This window comes from Rhea pennata, chromosome 3, assembly GCF_028389875.1.
Source record: "Rhea pennata isolate bPtePen1 chromosome 3, bPtePen1.pri, whole genome shotgun sequence".
Lineage (NCBI taxonomy): Eukaryota > Metazoa > Chordata > Aves > Rheiformes > Rheidae > Rhea > Rhea pennata.
In genome coordinates, this window is record NC_084665.1 from 61,594,006 (window position 1) to 61,611,878 (window position 17,873).

At 36.6% G+C, this 17,873-nt stretch overlaps 1 protein-coding gene across 3 annotated transcripts in view; it reads left to right on the forward strand.

The window, feature by feature from the left end:
• Positions 1-17,873, forward strand: part of TULP4 (TUB like protein 4) — a 163,472-nt gene that overhangs the window by 18,422 nt on the left and 127,177 nt on the right. For all 3 annotated transcript variants that reach the window (XM_062572422.1, XM_062572421.1, XM_062572423.1), the window contains exon 2: positions 8,791-11,072. In XM_062572422.1, the coding sequence (XP_062428406.1) occupies positions 10,821-11,072 (252 nt within the window). In that variant the 5' untranslated portion in view covers positions 8,791-10,820. The remainder of the gene's footprint in view (positions 1-8,790; positions 11,073-17,873) is intronic.

Here is a 17,873-nt window from a genome sequence, read left to right on the forward strand (position 1 = left end):
TTATAGTATCTTTTATAATGACAGTTTCAAACAAATGCTGAAGAATTGATTTTATTGCAGTTTGATTAATATAGATAACAAAAAAACAAATAGTTTTCTTCCATTGTCCTGTTATTCTGTGGTCTGTGAATAATACATAGTTAATGGATGAAGCATTGAGGTGTCATGACAGCATTAAATATGAAGGTATACACTGTCTTGTGTTCCTTGAACCTAAAAGGAACTGGAGTATACTGATCCTCTTAAGCTTTAGAGTTGAAATCCCGAAGAAGATGTTTTCCTGTAATTTGTTTTAATAGACTTTGTGAGCTCAAGGAGACCACTGACACTGTAAGATTAAAGATGCTACCTTGCCAGGTTGCTTACCAGAAAAAAACAGCAGCATATTCCTCGAGCAGTTTACAAGCAGACTTTTCAATTCAGAAAAGGAACCTTCAGTACAAATAGAGTTTTATAGAGGGAACGCCCAACATGGATTATATATGTTACCGGGTTTTCTTTTTGTGATTGTTACACTTTTTCACCCTTGCAGATGGACATAAAGAAATAATATTTAATAAGAATTGTACTTTTATGCAGCTCTGAAGCTATTCTGCAAAGAATTTATTAAATGGGAAAATAATTGTAATAATTTTATATATAAGACAAAAATATTTGTCTAAATATATAGTGATTCCAGATGTAAGAGGAAAAAATTCACTGTGTGTACGATAACTTTGAAATTTCATGACAAATGTAGTTTTTGCTTGAAAGGATTTTAATTTCCTTTTATATTCTTCTTGTTACTTTTGACTAGAATCTGCAAACATGATGGTATTCTAAGGAACTTGCATTCGTGTTTATTAAAGGGAGGGGAAAAAAAAGCAAATTTTGTGCATGAGTGTGTGCAGGAATATAACCTATATTTATCAAATTTGTCAGTGAAAGCCTGATAAGTTAGACATGATCTATTAAGTGCAGTCATATTACTTTTGCAAATCAAAGTTCTCATAATTAAGTAGAAAATGTGTGAAATTGGCATTCCTCATCGGTAGGTTCAGTCTTTCTTTTGGCTGTTTTGAAAAGTTTACCATGTTCGTCTGAGGATCCTCACACTTGGTCAAGGCAGTAAGATGATACCAGCAATGGGGAAAAAAGAAAATCTAAACAAAGAACTTTGTTTCTTTTCTCTGTTTAGACATGGATAACTTCAGCTCTTTGTTGTATTTATCTTCTCTGTCTAAAAGGTATAATCTACTAGGATGAATCTTCACTTTTGATTTTGATGCTTCATAGATTCTGAGCCTGGGCTTTATCAAAAAAATCTTGTAGGCATTGATTAGAAAAAGATAATGAAAGGTATTGAGAGCTTGATGTTGAGAGCTTAGTGTTGAGGAAGAGAAAAGTTGGTCTGAAAAGTTTGAGAAGTAAGGCTAGTAAAAGAGTAATAGTAAACAAAAAAAAATTTTAGTAAAACTAACTCCTCTCCCTAAATTTTGTAATAACATTTACAGCATTTGTTTACTTTCTTGGTGTAGTCTTAATATTTGCTCAAGGGAAGAGCATCCTTCATAACTTTGAGATTATAGTCAACTGGAAGCAGGCACTGTCTGGTTGTTGCAGAATTGCACCATAAAGTCTAGTTATCTTAGGATGTCACTGAATTAAGAAAAGGATGCATCAGTACAATGTAAAATGAATAAATTACATATAAAAAAATGACATCTGCCAAAGACTTGCTCTTAACAGACTGACAAAGCTAAACTGGAAGGATAGACTTCTCAACTAAATATTGAGTTAATGGTAACAGTAAATTTTATTTTAAAAAATTTGTTTTTGAATTCTATGATACTATTCTATGATACTAATTCTCTCTCTTCCCTGCTCTTCCTCCCCTCCCCCCCATGGACAACAATCAAGTGAAGTTCTCTTAAAATAACTTTTATTGCTCCTTGAGGGTGCTTTTCTGTAGTTCCTGAAAATCTTTTTCTCTTCTTAGGTTTTGTTGTTGTTGTTTTTCTCCAAATGCTTTTGGATTCTTGATTCTTTGCCATATTTGCATAATGAACACTTGATGCAGGGTTTTCAAGCATCAGTAATAATAGTCTATGAAGAAACACAGACTAAGTTTTTGATTTCAGTGTTCATAATTTTCCCATAAAGTGTCCCAGTATTTCCTACCCCATATTTTTCTTTTTGTTCTTCTGTCAGTCTAGACTGCTGGGCATAGTTCTTTTCAGTAGATGGAGAAAGTACAGCAGAATCTACCTGTGCTATTTTTCTTGTTTCTTCCTGACTCAGCATAGTTCACCTTCATCAAATAAATCAACTTTACGGTATGTAAGTGTATTTTTTTTAAATCCATCTGTAATCATTTTAACAAATGTTTTTTCCATCACATCTAAGAAAATAGGAGGAGGACAGTTCTCTGTAGTTGTCTTTCCACTGAGCACCTTTGGCTCCAGCAATCTCTACGTATTTTGGACTTTTTTAATAAAAGGGCTGCAGTGTCACGTTGTTATGCAAGAGGAGTGATAGTACTGTTTGAGACTGCAATGTATTGAAGCGAGGATAAGAAACAGCAATATTTTATATTGTATGTACCTAAATCTTTGATATCCTGACCAGATACTTTGTTAAAGATGAAAAGAGCATCAGCTGTGAAGACCTTTGTAAAATAAACAGTTGGACAGCAGACTGCTAAGCTAATTTACCTAGATGCAGATCTGTCTTGCAGGCTTCAGCAAACCCACCAGGATGTTACTGTGCCTAGGAGCCCCTGCCTCTTGCTGACCTCCTTGCTCCTGTCTGTGCAGGTGACCAGTCAGCACTTGACATATTAATGCAGACAGCACAGCTCAAAAAGATCATTCACCTTGCTGGGCACATCTCTATGCAGCTAATGCCATGCCCTTAGTCTTGCTAATGAAACAAATAACTTGGTTCTGTATGTAAGTGTGCTTTGCTACAAACGTTTGTTTAAAGCTCTCAGCTTTTACCTTTTACTTTACTTGAGACCTCTACAATGACTCTTGCTTCTCAAGGAGAAAAGCCATATAGCAACCACTTTTCAAGTCTGTCTGTCTTCATGCAACTATATTCTTTTTAATCCAGAGCCATTTGCACAAATTTCCAGAACATGGAGGAAAAGTACAGCATTTAAAACAACAACCAAAAACAGGACTGGTATGAAGAAGGGATAAAGCTGTTAATAAGCTTTGCATCTCTTTTATGTGAGGATGAGGAGCCATCCCTTCTTTTTGCATCCAGATGATCAAGGAGTGATTGTGAAGTGGATGCAAATCCTCCAACATGGATTGAAATCTTATTAATGGCCCTTTCAGGGGACAGTCAGAATTACAGTTCAGTTCTTGATCCCAAACACTGAGAAATTCAAGTTCTTTGACGACTGTGACTCTTCCATTTTTATTAAAAAGTCCAATCCCCTGGAGGTTTGTTTATTTTTATTTTTTTTAAGGAAGTAGCTTGCTTAGCAGTTCCAACAGAACAGTGTGAGCAAAGGGCTGCACAGTGGGGTGTTTATACCCACAGTCTATTTCACACCTGTAATTCAGCCTGCAGATATCACCAGCATCTTCCCTGCAGGCTGACTTGGCATCTTTCTCTGCTGAAACATAGTACATAGGAATTGTGTGTCAAATTTGTGGCTGAAATATGTTTTACGGTCCAACCAAAATAATTCTTTGTTTATGGCTCTTTTGAGTAGCTTCTGTTATTTTTCTCCCTTCCTCTGTCCCTCCTCTTTTTAAAAAAAATTATTTTCAGTGTTGTAAGGTGTGTGTTGCGTATGAAGGTGTATTGGGAGTTTGGGGTGAGGATATCAAAACTTCATCATGTGTTTTTAAGGCAGTTTTAGAAGAGTCTGTGGGTAGATATTGGAGATAATTAGGAACTACATAGAACTGCTGCAGGCTCAAGGGATGTTGGCAGGCTGCAGAACGTTCCTAAGGGAGAGAAATTGCTCTGTAATTACAGGCAAGGTCAGTGCAGACAGTTCCATGGAAAAGAGATAGTAAGAGTCTGTGCTATGAGGATTTTGGCCCTTTTCTGAGAGACAAAATGCATGGTTGTAAGTGAAGAGTTGTTCTTGGTCACTCTTTACATTTCTTTTGTTATCTCTAAAGATTTTTAATGGGTGCTTAATTGGTGTATAGCTACAATAAGTATAAAAGTATAATATCCTTTATTTGTATATTTTTTCATCTCTGAAACAGGTTTTTTGACATCTACCTCAAGTGTTTCACCCACCAAAATTAATTTGAAAGTGGAACATTTTTCCATGGCTGATAGGTAACCTTTGCTTTAGGACAATATGTTAGCCATCTCAAATTTATCCCTCAAGACACAAACTTCTTTCTTCCCCTTTTCTGAGGGCAAAACCCTGATATCGGAAACACGCTGTGGCCAAAATTCAGGAGAGCAAGCATTCAAGTGGCAGTACTAGCTCATTACTGCTGTAGAGCTCCACCACCTCAGTTTTGCTAGTGCAACTGCATATGGGACTGTGCTGGGTATAGTAACAGGGACTGATTCAGTTTAAAACAAAGCAGAAAAAACCCTTTGAGTATGGTTCAAATTGACAGAAATCAGGCTGCTATAGTGTGCCTCCCACTGCCTTTCGTACACAGGTGGTAGTGCTGTTGCATGTGCTTGGGAAGGTTTTTACTCTGTTGTTCCTTTGTCTTTCTAGGGATAAGTACATTTGCACAAACGTTAGCTAGGTTCTTGATATTTGTTTAGAGTTATATCCTCCAAATTAATTTTATGTTGATACTTGTGTAATATAAATGGAGGGTGATAATCTTGGGTGTCTTATACCATGATGGAAAGTGACTGAGGCAAAGATAATTAGAGGAGATGAGTGAAAAAAGAAGAAAAGCTACTTCTTCAGGCCAGAATTTACATTTTATCTTTATGGAATTGTCTCTTATTTAAAAAGATTTTTTTTTTTTTTTTTTACCCCCAAACTAGTTATCCTGTTGTATTTTAGGGTTTGAGTAGTTCATTTCGATAAATCATTTTCTTTCCTTTTTGCACAGGAATATTTAATGCTTTGAGTTGCTTTACAAGTTGGGCTTGATGGATGTAGGTGCCAAAATGGATCATCTGATCAGCTTTCAGCCCTATAGTATAGCACGTAAAATAGTGACTGTATTGCAAGACTTGTACAATATTGTGTTTATTAGTAACATTGAAGGTGACTGGTGCAGTTGTCATTTGATATTTGGTGGGATCATCTGCCATCAGCCTGTGCAGAACCGATTAGAATTGACCTTTCAGAGTAAAATACAAGTTTTTGTGATCTCAATTTTAAGTAAAATACCTTGCCACCTTTTGGATACTGGTATATACTTTTTGCTTTCCTGGAATGTAAAAGGGGGGAAAACTGCTGGGTTTTTTTGGCTTCTTGAACACTTAATGGAAGGAACATGATTAGGCTGAAAAAGCCTGAAATTTGGTAGCCTAACTTTTCAAAGATTCTTTAGCTTTCATTTCTTTCTGTAAGATTTTTGGATGGTCAGAATTTTTAAATGCAGACTGTAAGTCTCTGCTTTCTCTGCTCCCCTGAATTTTCCTTTTCTGCTTTCTCTCCTGTCCTAATCTTTTATCCTCACCTTTGGATATTCTGCTTAGAACCATGAAGAGTGGGTTGTGCAATAAGCATAAAATACTGACGAGCTTGCTGCTGTATTGGTACACTTGGCTGTGCATGACTTCTTTCTCTCAACAAGAGAGAGATGCCTCAATGAAAGATGCATGAAGACAAGCAAATATGTTTCTGGTTGTCTAACTGCGGCTTAACACTTACATTCCTATGGAAGTTAATGGAAACAGTTGGGCAGTAAAAATATTGAGTTAAACATTGGTGCTGAAAAAATGAGAGCCACTGTCAATAAGTTCATATTTTTAAGTTAATACCTAAATTTACTCCTATGATGTGGAAGCATAACCTGCTGCTGTTCTTGCATTCAAAAGGAGCTATGTTGGCACAGCAAGATCAAACAGCGTAATTGTGGATCCTTTCTTTCGTGTGTCAAAAGTCTAATATGTTTTTGTCTCATTAGGTGTCTGTAGTTAAAGAAGTTGTTATATGACGTTATCAAAGGATAGGTTCAAGCAGCAGCTTCCTTTTTTACAGGGGAAAATTCAGAGCAAAGGTATTTTTAACTGCACTTTAAGTGAGAGTATAAAAGTAGATTACTGCTATTTGTCAATATTTAGTGACCTGCTACTGCCAGAAACAATTTACCGGCAAAAATGAATATTTTTTCAGGATCGGTGAACTTCTGTGATTAGCTCTTAACCTATTCAGGAAGAAAAATGTGTTAAGCTTGATTATAAAAACCTATAGTTAGAAGTTTAGTTTGGAAGAGTTTTATCTGAAAAGCTGAATACACTTCATGTAGGGAACTGAATTCAGACCAATGGTAAGATTGTGTCAGTAACACCTAGCTCTTTATATATAGTGCTTTTCACCCTCAGCTCTTTCAAGTGCTTTACTATAGAGGTAGTAATTTATTTATGTTTTGTGGTGGGCAAAAGAAGACAAAAATATTGGTTTAAATGTGTAGAAAGGAGCAGAACTGCAAGACTGCTACAAATAGATGCAATGGCAACAGAACAAGGGCAACTAAATGAAGTACGTATCTTCTTGAGGGAAGACTAGCAACTGAATCTTTTAATTAGATTATTTCATAAGAAATATCAAATGAGTGAAACTGAAAGAGAGAGGGTGAACTGAGATTGTATAGAGGATCTGTAAATCTTTCCATTCTTGTATTGAGTGCTTGCCACTACAACCTTAAAAGCGTTCATCTGTCTACTGAATACAAGTACAACATATAGGAAAGCGCTGACTTTCACTGATTTAAAGAAGGATATATTCCTGTAGGGATTGTTGTATTCCTAGTGACTGACTTTCACATTAACTTTCAGGTATTTTCATTCTCCCTGCCCAGCTTTCCTAGTGCGGTTAGGACCTTTTAAAGAACAGAAGGCTTTGAGTAATCCTGGTAGTAATGGTAAAAGGAACTCGGAATGCTAATGGCCAAGAGGCTTAGGGTCCTTTTCTCAAGCTTCATAGTTTTATATGCCATGAACAAGGACACAAATTGTATGTAGAGTTGTGCAAAGCCGCTGGCTCTATAATTGTCCATATTTTAAAAACCACTCGTAGAGATGTAGTACTTGTGCAGTTCAAATAATTCTGTTCAAGGCTTACTCATGTACTCTTACTGATGTTTCAGACACTTTTTTTTTCCTGAACAAAAACAGTTCTGTTACCTCGCTAGGATTAGCAAAGACCTGCATCAATACAGGCACTGCTGTCATTTGAGGGAAAGTAAAGCAAAATGTCTGCTCTTTAATGCAGATTCTATTGTTTGTTAGGAAAACCGTAGTGGATATTCAAATAACAGCTTTGACTTTACAGATATGGAATCAAGCTTGCATATTGGGTAAGCATAGAGTTTTTTCTTCAAATCTTTGTATTCAGAAAATTTTTGAAATTTTCCTTTATATGAACTTTCTTTGGAAGGTAATTGATGAATATGTCTGGAAATCTAAAGGGCACTTCCCAAATCCTCATCATGCTATGATAAACTTCTAACAGTCAGTTTTAAAATCAGTTGTTGCTTGGTTATAACACTTGAAAGTTCTGATAGAGATTTGGTTGTAACACTGAAAAGTTCTGATAGAGATGCACTAGGCCACACAGACAGAGTATTTCTGATAAATATGTTATCCAGATTGTGTAAACTACTTTATGGCCTTGCCTTGTTATCTATAAATTTTGTGTGTTTTTTTGTCTCTCTCTCTCTCTCTCTCTTTTTTTTTAATTCTCATTGGTATATCTGCGCTATACCAAAAAAAAAAAAAAAGTTAATTATTCCAAATATGAGGTGAGTACAGAGCCATATGTGATTTAGATGAGATCATTTTTACAGTGCTGATGAATGTGATGCATGCAATTCTTAATTTAAATGAGTGAGTTTTGGCAATAATTGTATAGGTACAATAACTATATCCATGTGTGCTTCAGATGCATCTTTTGGAATATCTTGCATACTTTTTTGTTTGGTCTCATCTCTGTATAAAACTTTTTGTCCTTTCTCAAATAGAGACTTATTCAAGATTTGAGCAGTCTTGAAAATCAGTAGATTTTAATAGTAAGGTGTAGTAGATTTTAATCTCTACTAAATAGAAAATAATAGATTTTAGTTGTAAGAGTAGCATTTATTCAAACTTTTAAGCTTTCATCTTGCAATACTTTAGGTTTCCTGGAGATAGGAATTCAACTCCCAGAGGAATCATTCCACTCCTTTATTCTTTTGAGGCTGATAAGTTTAGTACTGTACTTCATGATTTGTGTCTCTTGGTGTCTAACTATGCATCTGCTTGGTAACTGCCACCTTTCTTCCCTAACCTCACTTCAAAAAGTTGTGGAATCTTACTTTAAGAATTTGCCCCAGTGGCTGTGGCCAAAAAAAGTTCTTTTTCTCTAATGTATCCTTCCTGGATGCATTTTATTAGTTTTGAATGCCCACTGTGGAAAGCTTTGGGAACTTAAAAAATGAAAGAAAATTTTATTTTGTGTGTGTGTGTGTGAAAAATATGAGTGTATATGTCTGAATATTGCACACAGGTATTACAGATATTTTATAGGAGTCAAGATAAAATATGTAATAATGCTTTAATTGCTGCACAATAATCTCTGTCTTTCTGCCTAAGCTGTTTTGTGGCATATTTTTTCACTTTTTTCTTTGTGTGTGTGTGCATGTTGTCTTGCAGAGTTGGAAGAATCCAAGGATTTCAAGCTTGGAATGACGGGCATCTTACAAGATCTCTACAGCTAAGCTGAAAAGGCAGATGCAGCTCTTTGTATCAGATTGAGTGAACTTGTGTGTGTACTGTGTGTACATGAATATACACACATTTCTGTCATCACAAAGACTTACTCTTGTATATTTCTGAGAGCTTTGCAATTGATGAAAATTAATTTAAGAACCAGATGGAGCACCTTCACAGCGCAGGAATCAGTAAGTCATGGAAGGACACCTGCCACTAGTGTTCAACTTTCCACATGGTATTCACGGGTGAAAAAGGTGTGCAAGAAGAGGAAGAAAAAACACCCTCTACACAGAAAAAAACTAATAAATACCTCCCCAGTCTAAATCAGTAACTATAAGGGAAACGAGAGAAGACAGACCGACAGACAGACTTTGTTATTGCAGAGGAATAATGAATGATCTTTGGCACATTTTCCATTGGGCTCAATAGATTGTGACTGAACTAATAAACCGTAACCATATGTTGAGTAGTGATGACTGGAAGTAAGTAAGTTCAGGAACTATGGGACAAGTCTGGGCATTGAACTGAACAAACCTCGTCATTCTTCTCGAGTTAGCCAGGTCATCAAACTTGCATATTCTTTCTCCCTCTCCTTTTTCTTCTTTTCACTTACTGTGGTATAAATACTAATTAATTGAGCTCATAAATGTTATTCAAATAAAACGATTGGAATACTTCATATGTTTCCTTCTTGTACAGCTGCAAATGTTGTGTCTGGAACTATGAATCTGTGCTGTAGACAAGCATCAAGAAGGAAAGATCCACTCAAACAAGCAAGGAAAATATCTAGAGAAATAGTGAAACCTGGAAGTCAGATTTTTAATGCTGCTTCTCTTTCTTTTTTAAATGATTATATTTCTTCCTTACGTGAATTTTAGAAGATTCAGAAAGATTGCTTACTTGATGTGCTTTAATTCTGGCATTTGTTTTTACAGTAAGATGAAAAATCTGTGATTCTTTGTAGCAGGAAAAAAAAAGGGAAAAGTAAAAGAAAACCATCTTGTCATTTAGCCTGTTTTGGAAGAGACAGAACTTCATGGTTCACCTGAGGCAAACTTACCAGCTTTAAAAGCTAAAAGCTTTAGAGCATTTTTGATTCTGCTAAATGAAGAGGGGGTTTCTTTTTCATTTGTGTATGGCAGCAAAAAGTGGGAAAGCAGGCAAGATAGCGTGATAAACAGTTCAGGCTGTGTTGGGTCTCTGGTGGAAAAAAAGTGCTGCAATGAAAATTGGATTGGCTTTGGATTGCAAAAGCTGTTGAGTCCAACGAGTGGTTCAGTACCAAGAGGCCATCTGGTCTGGCACACCAGTGCCTGCACAAGTTCGGGTCTGTTTCGCACGGTTTGTGTGCCTTTTTTTTCCCTTTATGCAATCTCTTTCAGCTTTAGCAGCAGAAATACATCGAATGGAAAAGATATGCCAGAGGGCGGCTTGGAAAAGATGAATGTCATATATATACATATATATGTATGTGCGTGTGTATAAATTTCTGCAACTGAACTTTTGAAGAAAATCTGACTGGAGGAAATTTTAAAAGCCTTAAGTTACTTGAAACCTACACATTTGCAACTCTTTGTCTCTGGAATTGCATTACGCTAAACTGGAATCTCAGGCTGTATAAAGATTATATCAAGTTGAGCAAAAAGATGACTTAACTATTTCTTGAGCGCCTCTTATGAAGTAGCTGTTTCTCCAAAGGATAAGTGCACCCTCATTCTATGGACTCAAAAACAAAAATGAACCTGAATTTTTTTTTTGAAGTGTTACTTTTTCTTAGCCAACTGCCATCATCTTTTATAGAGGAATTTTTCACTATGCATTTGGTGGATATTTATAAACACTGACCCCATCCTCCTCCCTTTCAATGATCTATCCCAGGTCAGTCTTATCAATAAAAAAAAAAATTGATTTAAATTTTGTGCACTAGACATATTACTTTCTTATGTCAAAAAATAAAATACTTAAAAAGCATGTATGCAGCAGTGGAACATGGGCCTGTTCTTTGCAGCGATTCCAACATACTCTGCCTCTCCTGGAAAGGGAGAGTCCCCAAAAGCGAGAAGGAGAAACCGGTGTGCAGGAGGCGATACTATGAGGAAGGCTGGTTGGCAACAGGCAACGGCAGAGGAGTTGTAGGCGTCACTTTTACTTCCAGCCATTGCAGGAGAGACCGGAACACCCCTCAGAGAATCAACTTCAATTTGAGGGGCCACAACAGTGAGGTAAGCAAACTGTGTGTTACCGTTAAAGGTTGCGTTTGAAGACAGCTTTACAAACACTAGCAGTAACATTTCTGTAGTATTTCTGCTTGAAATTTGATGTGACAGTATAAAGGAGGCTCAGGCCTGATCTGAATGTGTTTGGAATCTGTTTGAGTCTTTTCAGTAAACTCAAAAGTATGAGGTTTATGGCAGGGAGGAAATGGTGTGAGATTCTTTGGAAGTGGATCTGGTTTTGATTTGGCCTGTCCTTTTCTTCGTTCTCCAGCACCTCCCAGTCTACATGCAAATTCAATAAATGTGTACAAGGTAGTTAAAAAAAAATTGTGATAATTGAGTGCTTACATAGTATTAAAATCTGGCTTGGAAGACTTATGGAAAGGCAGGGTAGTGGGAAAGGAGCTCAGATGAAGTCTGCATGTTTTTCAGAAGTGGCAAAGTGGAATGTCTTATAGCAGGCTGGAGTGACATGTTTTAATTGACATCTGAAGAAAAAAAATGTCATTTTATTGGTAAAGGGTCCGCGTGGGACTCTACAGAAAAATGCTAAGATGCTCTGCATTAATTTACTGTAACTTCGGTGCAAGGCATTGTCCTGAACTGCAATGATACAAAGCCTTTTCCTTTTTTTTTTTTTTTTCTTTCTTTCTTTTTTTTTTCCCTGGAAGGAATGTAAGTTGATATTTTGGCTGTGTTTTACCATCTTCTTGGCACCTGCCTGTGTCTCTGCACAGAGCTGCATGCATTCCTTGCTATGGAAACTTGATGGAAAGTATAAATGATGCCCAGTAGCATAGAGAATATCAGGTACAGATGTTAGTTTTGTTTTGTTCCTTACTATTAAGTCTGCTTTGTAGTAGGTCACATTTAGATGGCCTCATTGAAAAGAATCTGTCTGAATCAAAGTTTTGGTCTTAGCATAGTGGGTGGAATGACAGCAAATGTACTAAAGTTAAAACCAAAGATAAAATGCTGTTTTTCTTATCTTCTGCACTACTTAAGTATTTAACTAATATATGTTGCGCTTTTAACATAAGCAGCATCAAAGATTAAGAGGTGATTGGTTTTGGTCCTTTTGTTAACATTACTGGCAATCCTCTTTAAAAAAAATTACACTCATAAATAAGAGCTTTGACACACTGTGTCTGTCTTTACACAGGAGCAAGGATGTACTGTAAGTTATATATTTTTTGTGTCTAGATGAGAGAGATTTATATAAATGTATTTGTATAAAGTTCAGTCAAAAAATTATAGCCATGTTTTTTCCAAATGGAAGAGTGGTGTTTGAATCTAGAATTCTGGTTTGGGCCAACTTTAATTGTCAGTAACATTTTCAGTTGCAAATTACATTTCATATTTGAAAAGTGATATGCAGTGATCACTTTTTCATGTCTCTATATTTTCTTATTTAACTGTTCTATGAATCTGGTCACCTATTTTTCACCTGCATAATACATGTCTTGGAAACAATAGAGAACGTGCTGTTTATGGGCCTGTGAAGCCTTGTTGCGGGACAAACATGGAAATAGGCAACTAGGTGCAAGTCTGTGCCGGCAAAGTGGTGAAGATGCTGGTGTTTGCACTGCCCTGCAACTGGTGTTGGCTTGTTCTGCATTGCTACTCGGTTGGCTGCAGGATTCTTTTTCTGGGTCACTGCACCGTTGCTTTGCGGAGTGTGCTGTGCTGTTAGCGCAGCCTTTCGCTTAGCATTTATAGGTGCAAGAGAGAATCTAAAATGAAGTGGAAGTATTCTGTGTGAAATTTGGGCAATTTGAGTTCTTCAAATGTGCTGGGTCAAGCTGTCGTTAGTGAAGAGAGTTATGTTTGTGTAAATAATTTTCCTGGTAGTGGAAAACGTGCAAATGACCAGAACAGAGGCTGCCAATTCACTTCTATATAGGGGTTACAAAACTGGTATGCTGGTGCCAGAAGTGAAGAAAAACAAGTAACTTAGAGCACCCAGCTTTCTATAGTGAGTCTGTTACTGTAATCAGACATTCCTGCTGGCATAGTTCTTTGAGCACTGGTGTAAATGAAAGTTGGTCCTTAAAAGATGATGTAATATGTAACACTCTTTGCCAGGTGATTTTTTTTTCCTTAGATTTAGAGAGAAAGGTATTTTGTTTGTTGAAATATTATTTAAAATAGATCAAATTCTTGAAAAGCACCATTATCTAAAACTATTTCTAATGTATGTATAAGAAGAAAAAAATTTTGGCTTTCCCTTTCTTATTTTAAAAAGCAAGCCAACAACTGCCATGTCTTTTCTGCTTGTCACCTTACACAATGGAAAAAATGTTAATTTTGCAAGCATATCCTGGTATGTGTGCTGATTAAAGCTACATTTGTATAGAGTGTGCCCAAAGGGATGTGACTGACTTAAAACTAAAAGCCTGAATATTTCATTGACCAGTGCTAAGATAGTGTTGTGTTTTGCTTTCAGAAATGGTGATTTATACCCCTGTATATTCTCTCTGAGATAAAGCTAATGCCACAAGTCAAGTTTATTGCTTTTCTGACATACATTGCTGCCTTAACATTAGTATACATTCAATTATAAAATGTGAATTGCTGTAATGAACAGAGTGGAAAGGGGAAAATACAAAAGCTAAATGCTTTTCATTTGAGATATAATTAGCAATATGCTGTGGGCAGAGCAGTACACAATATTCCAGTTTTAGGGTGAAAATCTGGAAAAGGTAATGCAGCACTGTGCTTTAAGCAAGAACGTGACACTATTGTTAAGTGAATGGAAAAGGTGGATGCTAGTCGTGGATTTTCGCAATATTTTTATGATTGCTGAAAAGATTCACTGAAATCTATTGGTACACAGCTCTTTTTTTGTGACTGTAATAGGATGCCTTTAGCATACCAGTGCAATTATGAATGAAGAATCCCCAGGACTGAATTACTGACATGCACGCTGCAGTGGTGGAGTCGCATGACTCATAACATCGAACAATAATTGCGAATGAAGTGCTTAGCAGTGTGAGCCATGGTTGTGTTTTAACAATTCCTTCAAGGCTGGTTATTAGTTTGAAACTGGGAAGCGGCTGCCAAATTACTTTAACGGGCAACCTGATGTTTTTGTAGTTTCTAAGGAAAGCTGTAGAGATTGAAATAAGCAGGTTCCACTTATTCTGTGACAGGAGATGAAATTACTGCATTTTTGTAATAGAGCTTGTGTTAACTTGGGATAACACGTTATAGTCCTGATCCTTATTTGCAGCATTCTAAAATGAAATTTTAAATGGACGTATATCAAAGGCAGGAGCAACTTTGACGCGAAAGGAAGGAGAAATGTGTGCAACTGTGCCTGTTCTGCGTGTCACAGGAACGCTCCTCCGTTCCTGACCGTGGACGGGGAGGTATGCCTCTCCGGGGGGGTTACACAGCGGACAGGGTGCACGTGAATGATTGCAGCTGGGCGCGGAGGCGCGTGGTTTGTTCTGGCTTTGGAGCTTTCTCTTAGTCTGGGAGAACGTGCCAGCGGAAGCTGCTGTTTGGTGGGCTTCTTATTTAAGTCTAGCACGAGTTTTAAACGGCAGGAAGATGTGCTAGAATGTGTGAATTAGCAGCCAAAGAGCAGAGACGTGGTTGCTTTAAAATGCCTTCCCTTTCCCTGCACGTGTAAACGTAATGCTGTGCAGAAATGAAGAGCAAAATTTGGAAGTTTTTGATTTTGACCTAACTTGACTTTCCTTGACTGCACTGGGGAGCAGTGTTAGAAAAGTGCCTGAGCACAATCCTTTCATGACTCTGGTTTCTGTAATAACTTAAGGATTAAATGCAAAAATGCCTGTTTGCTTCAGCAAGGTCAGGGTTTAACACAGTGTAAGCATCAGCTCTGAAGCATGACAAACTTTTTTAAAATTTTTTTATTTTTTCTATTTTTTTCCCCAGTGACGTGGAGGCACACGTTCTCAGCTTCTGGTCCATCCTGAGATGGATTTTTTATTTTTTATTTTATTTTTGTTTTATTCTCAGGGAGATCTATGAAAGATATTTAGGGGAAGAGGGAGCTTATCTGCAATAAGCTTCAATTTCTGTTGTAGAGATCTTTTCTGCAGGAAGAAATTGTAGAATGTCTGCGAATCAAAACAAGTTGGATGGTGCTGCTATAGCATTTCTTTTAATGTGTTCTACTATGTCTAGTGTATTAAGATACTAATGGTTTTTATGGCTCTTAATGTTTCTTAAGTTATTAGTATTTTTTTTAAAACATGTTGCAGGTGTGTATTCTTTTCCTTTTCACTGTGCTAATATGATAATTTTGATATAGCTAATGAAATTCAGTATGCTAATTAGTGGACTGAAACATTAAAAAGTAGTGCAAGAATATGCAAATGCTGATGCAGTGAATTCACTAACATGCTGAATACATCATTAAAAATGCTTTGCATACTCACTAATGTACACATAAAATAAATAGCTCATTTATTTATATTTGACATTTTTAGAGTGTCTTTAATAAATGACTGTAATCAGCTGCAAAAAAGATGCCTACTTTGTTTACCCTGGGGTTTGAAGTAGATAAGGGCATAAACGTGTCTTAACTGAGCTGTCGAATTTATTTTTAGATGCAGATTTTCAAAGGAACACTGTCCTTTAAAAATATCAGTAAGTGTTGCTTCTGGACAGATCTTGGTTTTGTTTTGTTTTAGAGTGGAAGGTGGTTACAATTTCATTTTCCTTTTCAAAAAGAAAGCTTTTTTTATTCTCTCTGCCTTTTTGGGGATGTCTGTAGAAGTTTGAAGGAACTGTGGCAGGGCAGATTTTTTTGCAGTAGTTGATTGCTTGCATAGGAGATAAATTAAGAAAAAAAAATCAGTTTTCTCTCTTTTTTTTTTTTTTTGTAGGCTTACCAATTGCACCTACAAGTAAAAACACTAATGAAAGGTTTGTCTGTCCATTTTTTTAAAAAACTTTGATACCTGTTTTAATTTGTGTTTGAATCTTAAGTGTAATTTTTATTATTATTCCTGAACAGAAAAAACAGGTTAGAAAATGAGCCTGGACTGCAATCACTACAGTCAAACACTTCTGGAACAATTGTTACAAGTGAAGACTTAAGAAATTTTTTTGAGATAAGAGATAGCATAGTGATGCCTTTTGGCTACGGGACCCTCAGTGATTACAGGAGGATAATACTGCAGCTCATCATTAACTCTCCTTTCCTGCTTTTCTGTTACTGCATAGGGAAGAAGGCAGGGAAAGATTTGTAGGCAGAAATAATATCTTCTGCTAAAGCAAGCTACAGTATTTGGAAAAGTAAGATAAGCTTTTGGGTATACAAGCATCTGAGGAAGGACTTGTGTTTCCAAAAGCTTGGCTAATTTTTACAACCCCACTAGCTGATGTAATAAAAATTGTTAAATCTGTCTACAAGCCAAGCCTGCCTCTGTCCTCAAACTGTTATGGCTACAGCAAAATCCATCTGAAAAGAGAGGCAGAATTAGAGTGCTTCTGTGTGAAGCCTTGTTGAACACACCAAAGAAAAGAGGAATAACTAGTAGGAGAATAAGTCCTGTGCCTGGCTGACCTGACTCTGGTAACTTTTACTAGTATTGCTATCCTCTTCTGAAAACTTTCAAAAAGGACAAACATGCTGAGATTTCCTATGGGTTCCTTATTCTACCTTTTTGAACTGCCTTCTGTGGTCTCTGAATATGTGCCTGAGTGCTTTTAATCTCTTAAAGCAAGTATTAAAGGACCTAAAATAGATTTTAATCCTCTTTATGTTGGAATTTTTCTTACCATTTATTTAAACTGTTAATTTTAAATCAAACTTCTGATGAAGCTTAAGCATGTTCTGTGCCTTTTCTAATGCAGAGAATTAGCACAGAAAATAAAGCTAAAAGTTGTAAGGGATTGATCCTCCTGCCTTAACTGACGAATGCTACTTTCTGTCCCTGTTTGCTACATATCAGTTTGCAACCTCAAAGTATGGCCTGAACTGTGCCAGTATCCCTCATGTACAGTTTGTTTAACAAGTTTAACCACTCAGCACATCTTCTAGCTTTTGTTTTGTGATAATATCTTTTTTCAGCCACAGTCAGATTTTACTTCCACAACCATTTGGCCCTTTCTGTCTGTCTGTCTTCCTCTGTCGCCTCAGAACTGCAGCCTCTCTAGAAGCTCTCCAGGTTCAGGGGATTTTGACTGCTCAGCACACTTTCCCCCTCTCCCTTACTGAGATAAGTTGTTCCTTTCCTTTCCTTTTTTTTTTAATCATTTATTTTTTAATTCTGTGGTCATATGGCTTTGAAGGAAGCTGTCCAGTATTGCTGCAACTGTAGTCAGACAACAAGAGGTGGTAATGCTGCACTGATGCTTCTTGAAAGTTGCTTTTGTATGGATCAATAAAGTATTTCTTGAGCCTGGTAATACACAAGTATCTTGTTTCTCAGTTCAGAAGTAGCCTGAGAACATACAGAAAGCTGTGTTTTCAACTGCTGCACAGAAGTGATAATGTTAAATGTGTGATTAATTAATAAGCTGTGTTGTTGTAGAAGGACTTGTATTTATCAGAGAGTGGCAGCTGAACATGTGGTCCCTTGAAAGATAGCATCCTTAAAAGTAAGCAGACGACTAAGTGACTAAGAAAGTTTGAGAGTACCTGTCACTTCTTGTTCTGGTAATATTCTTGAGTTAAGAATATATTTTATGACCAAAATGGGACCAGTAATGAAGCAAGAGTATAAACTGGAAGAAGAACATTTAATGTTACAGTTACAGGCACAGATTACTTTAATGTACAAAGCAAGCAGTTAGCACAAGTTAGGTTTTCCAGTTCCTAAGACT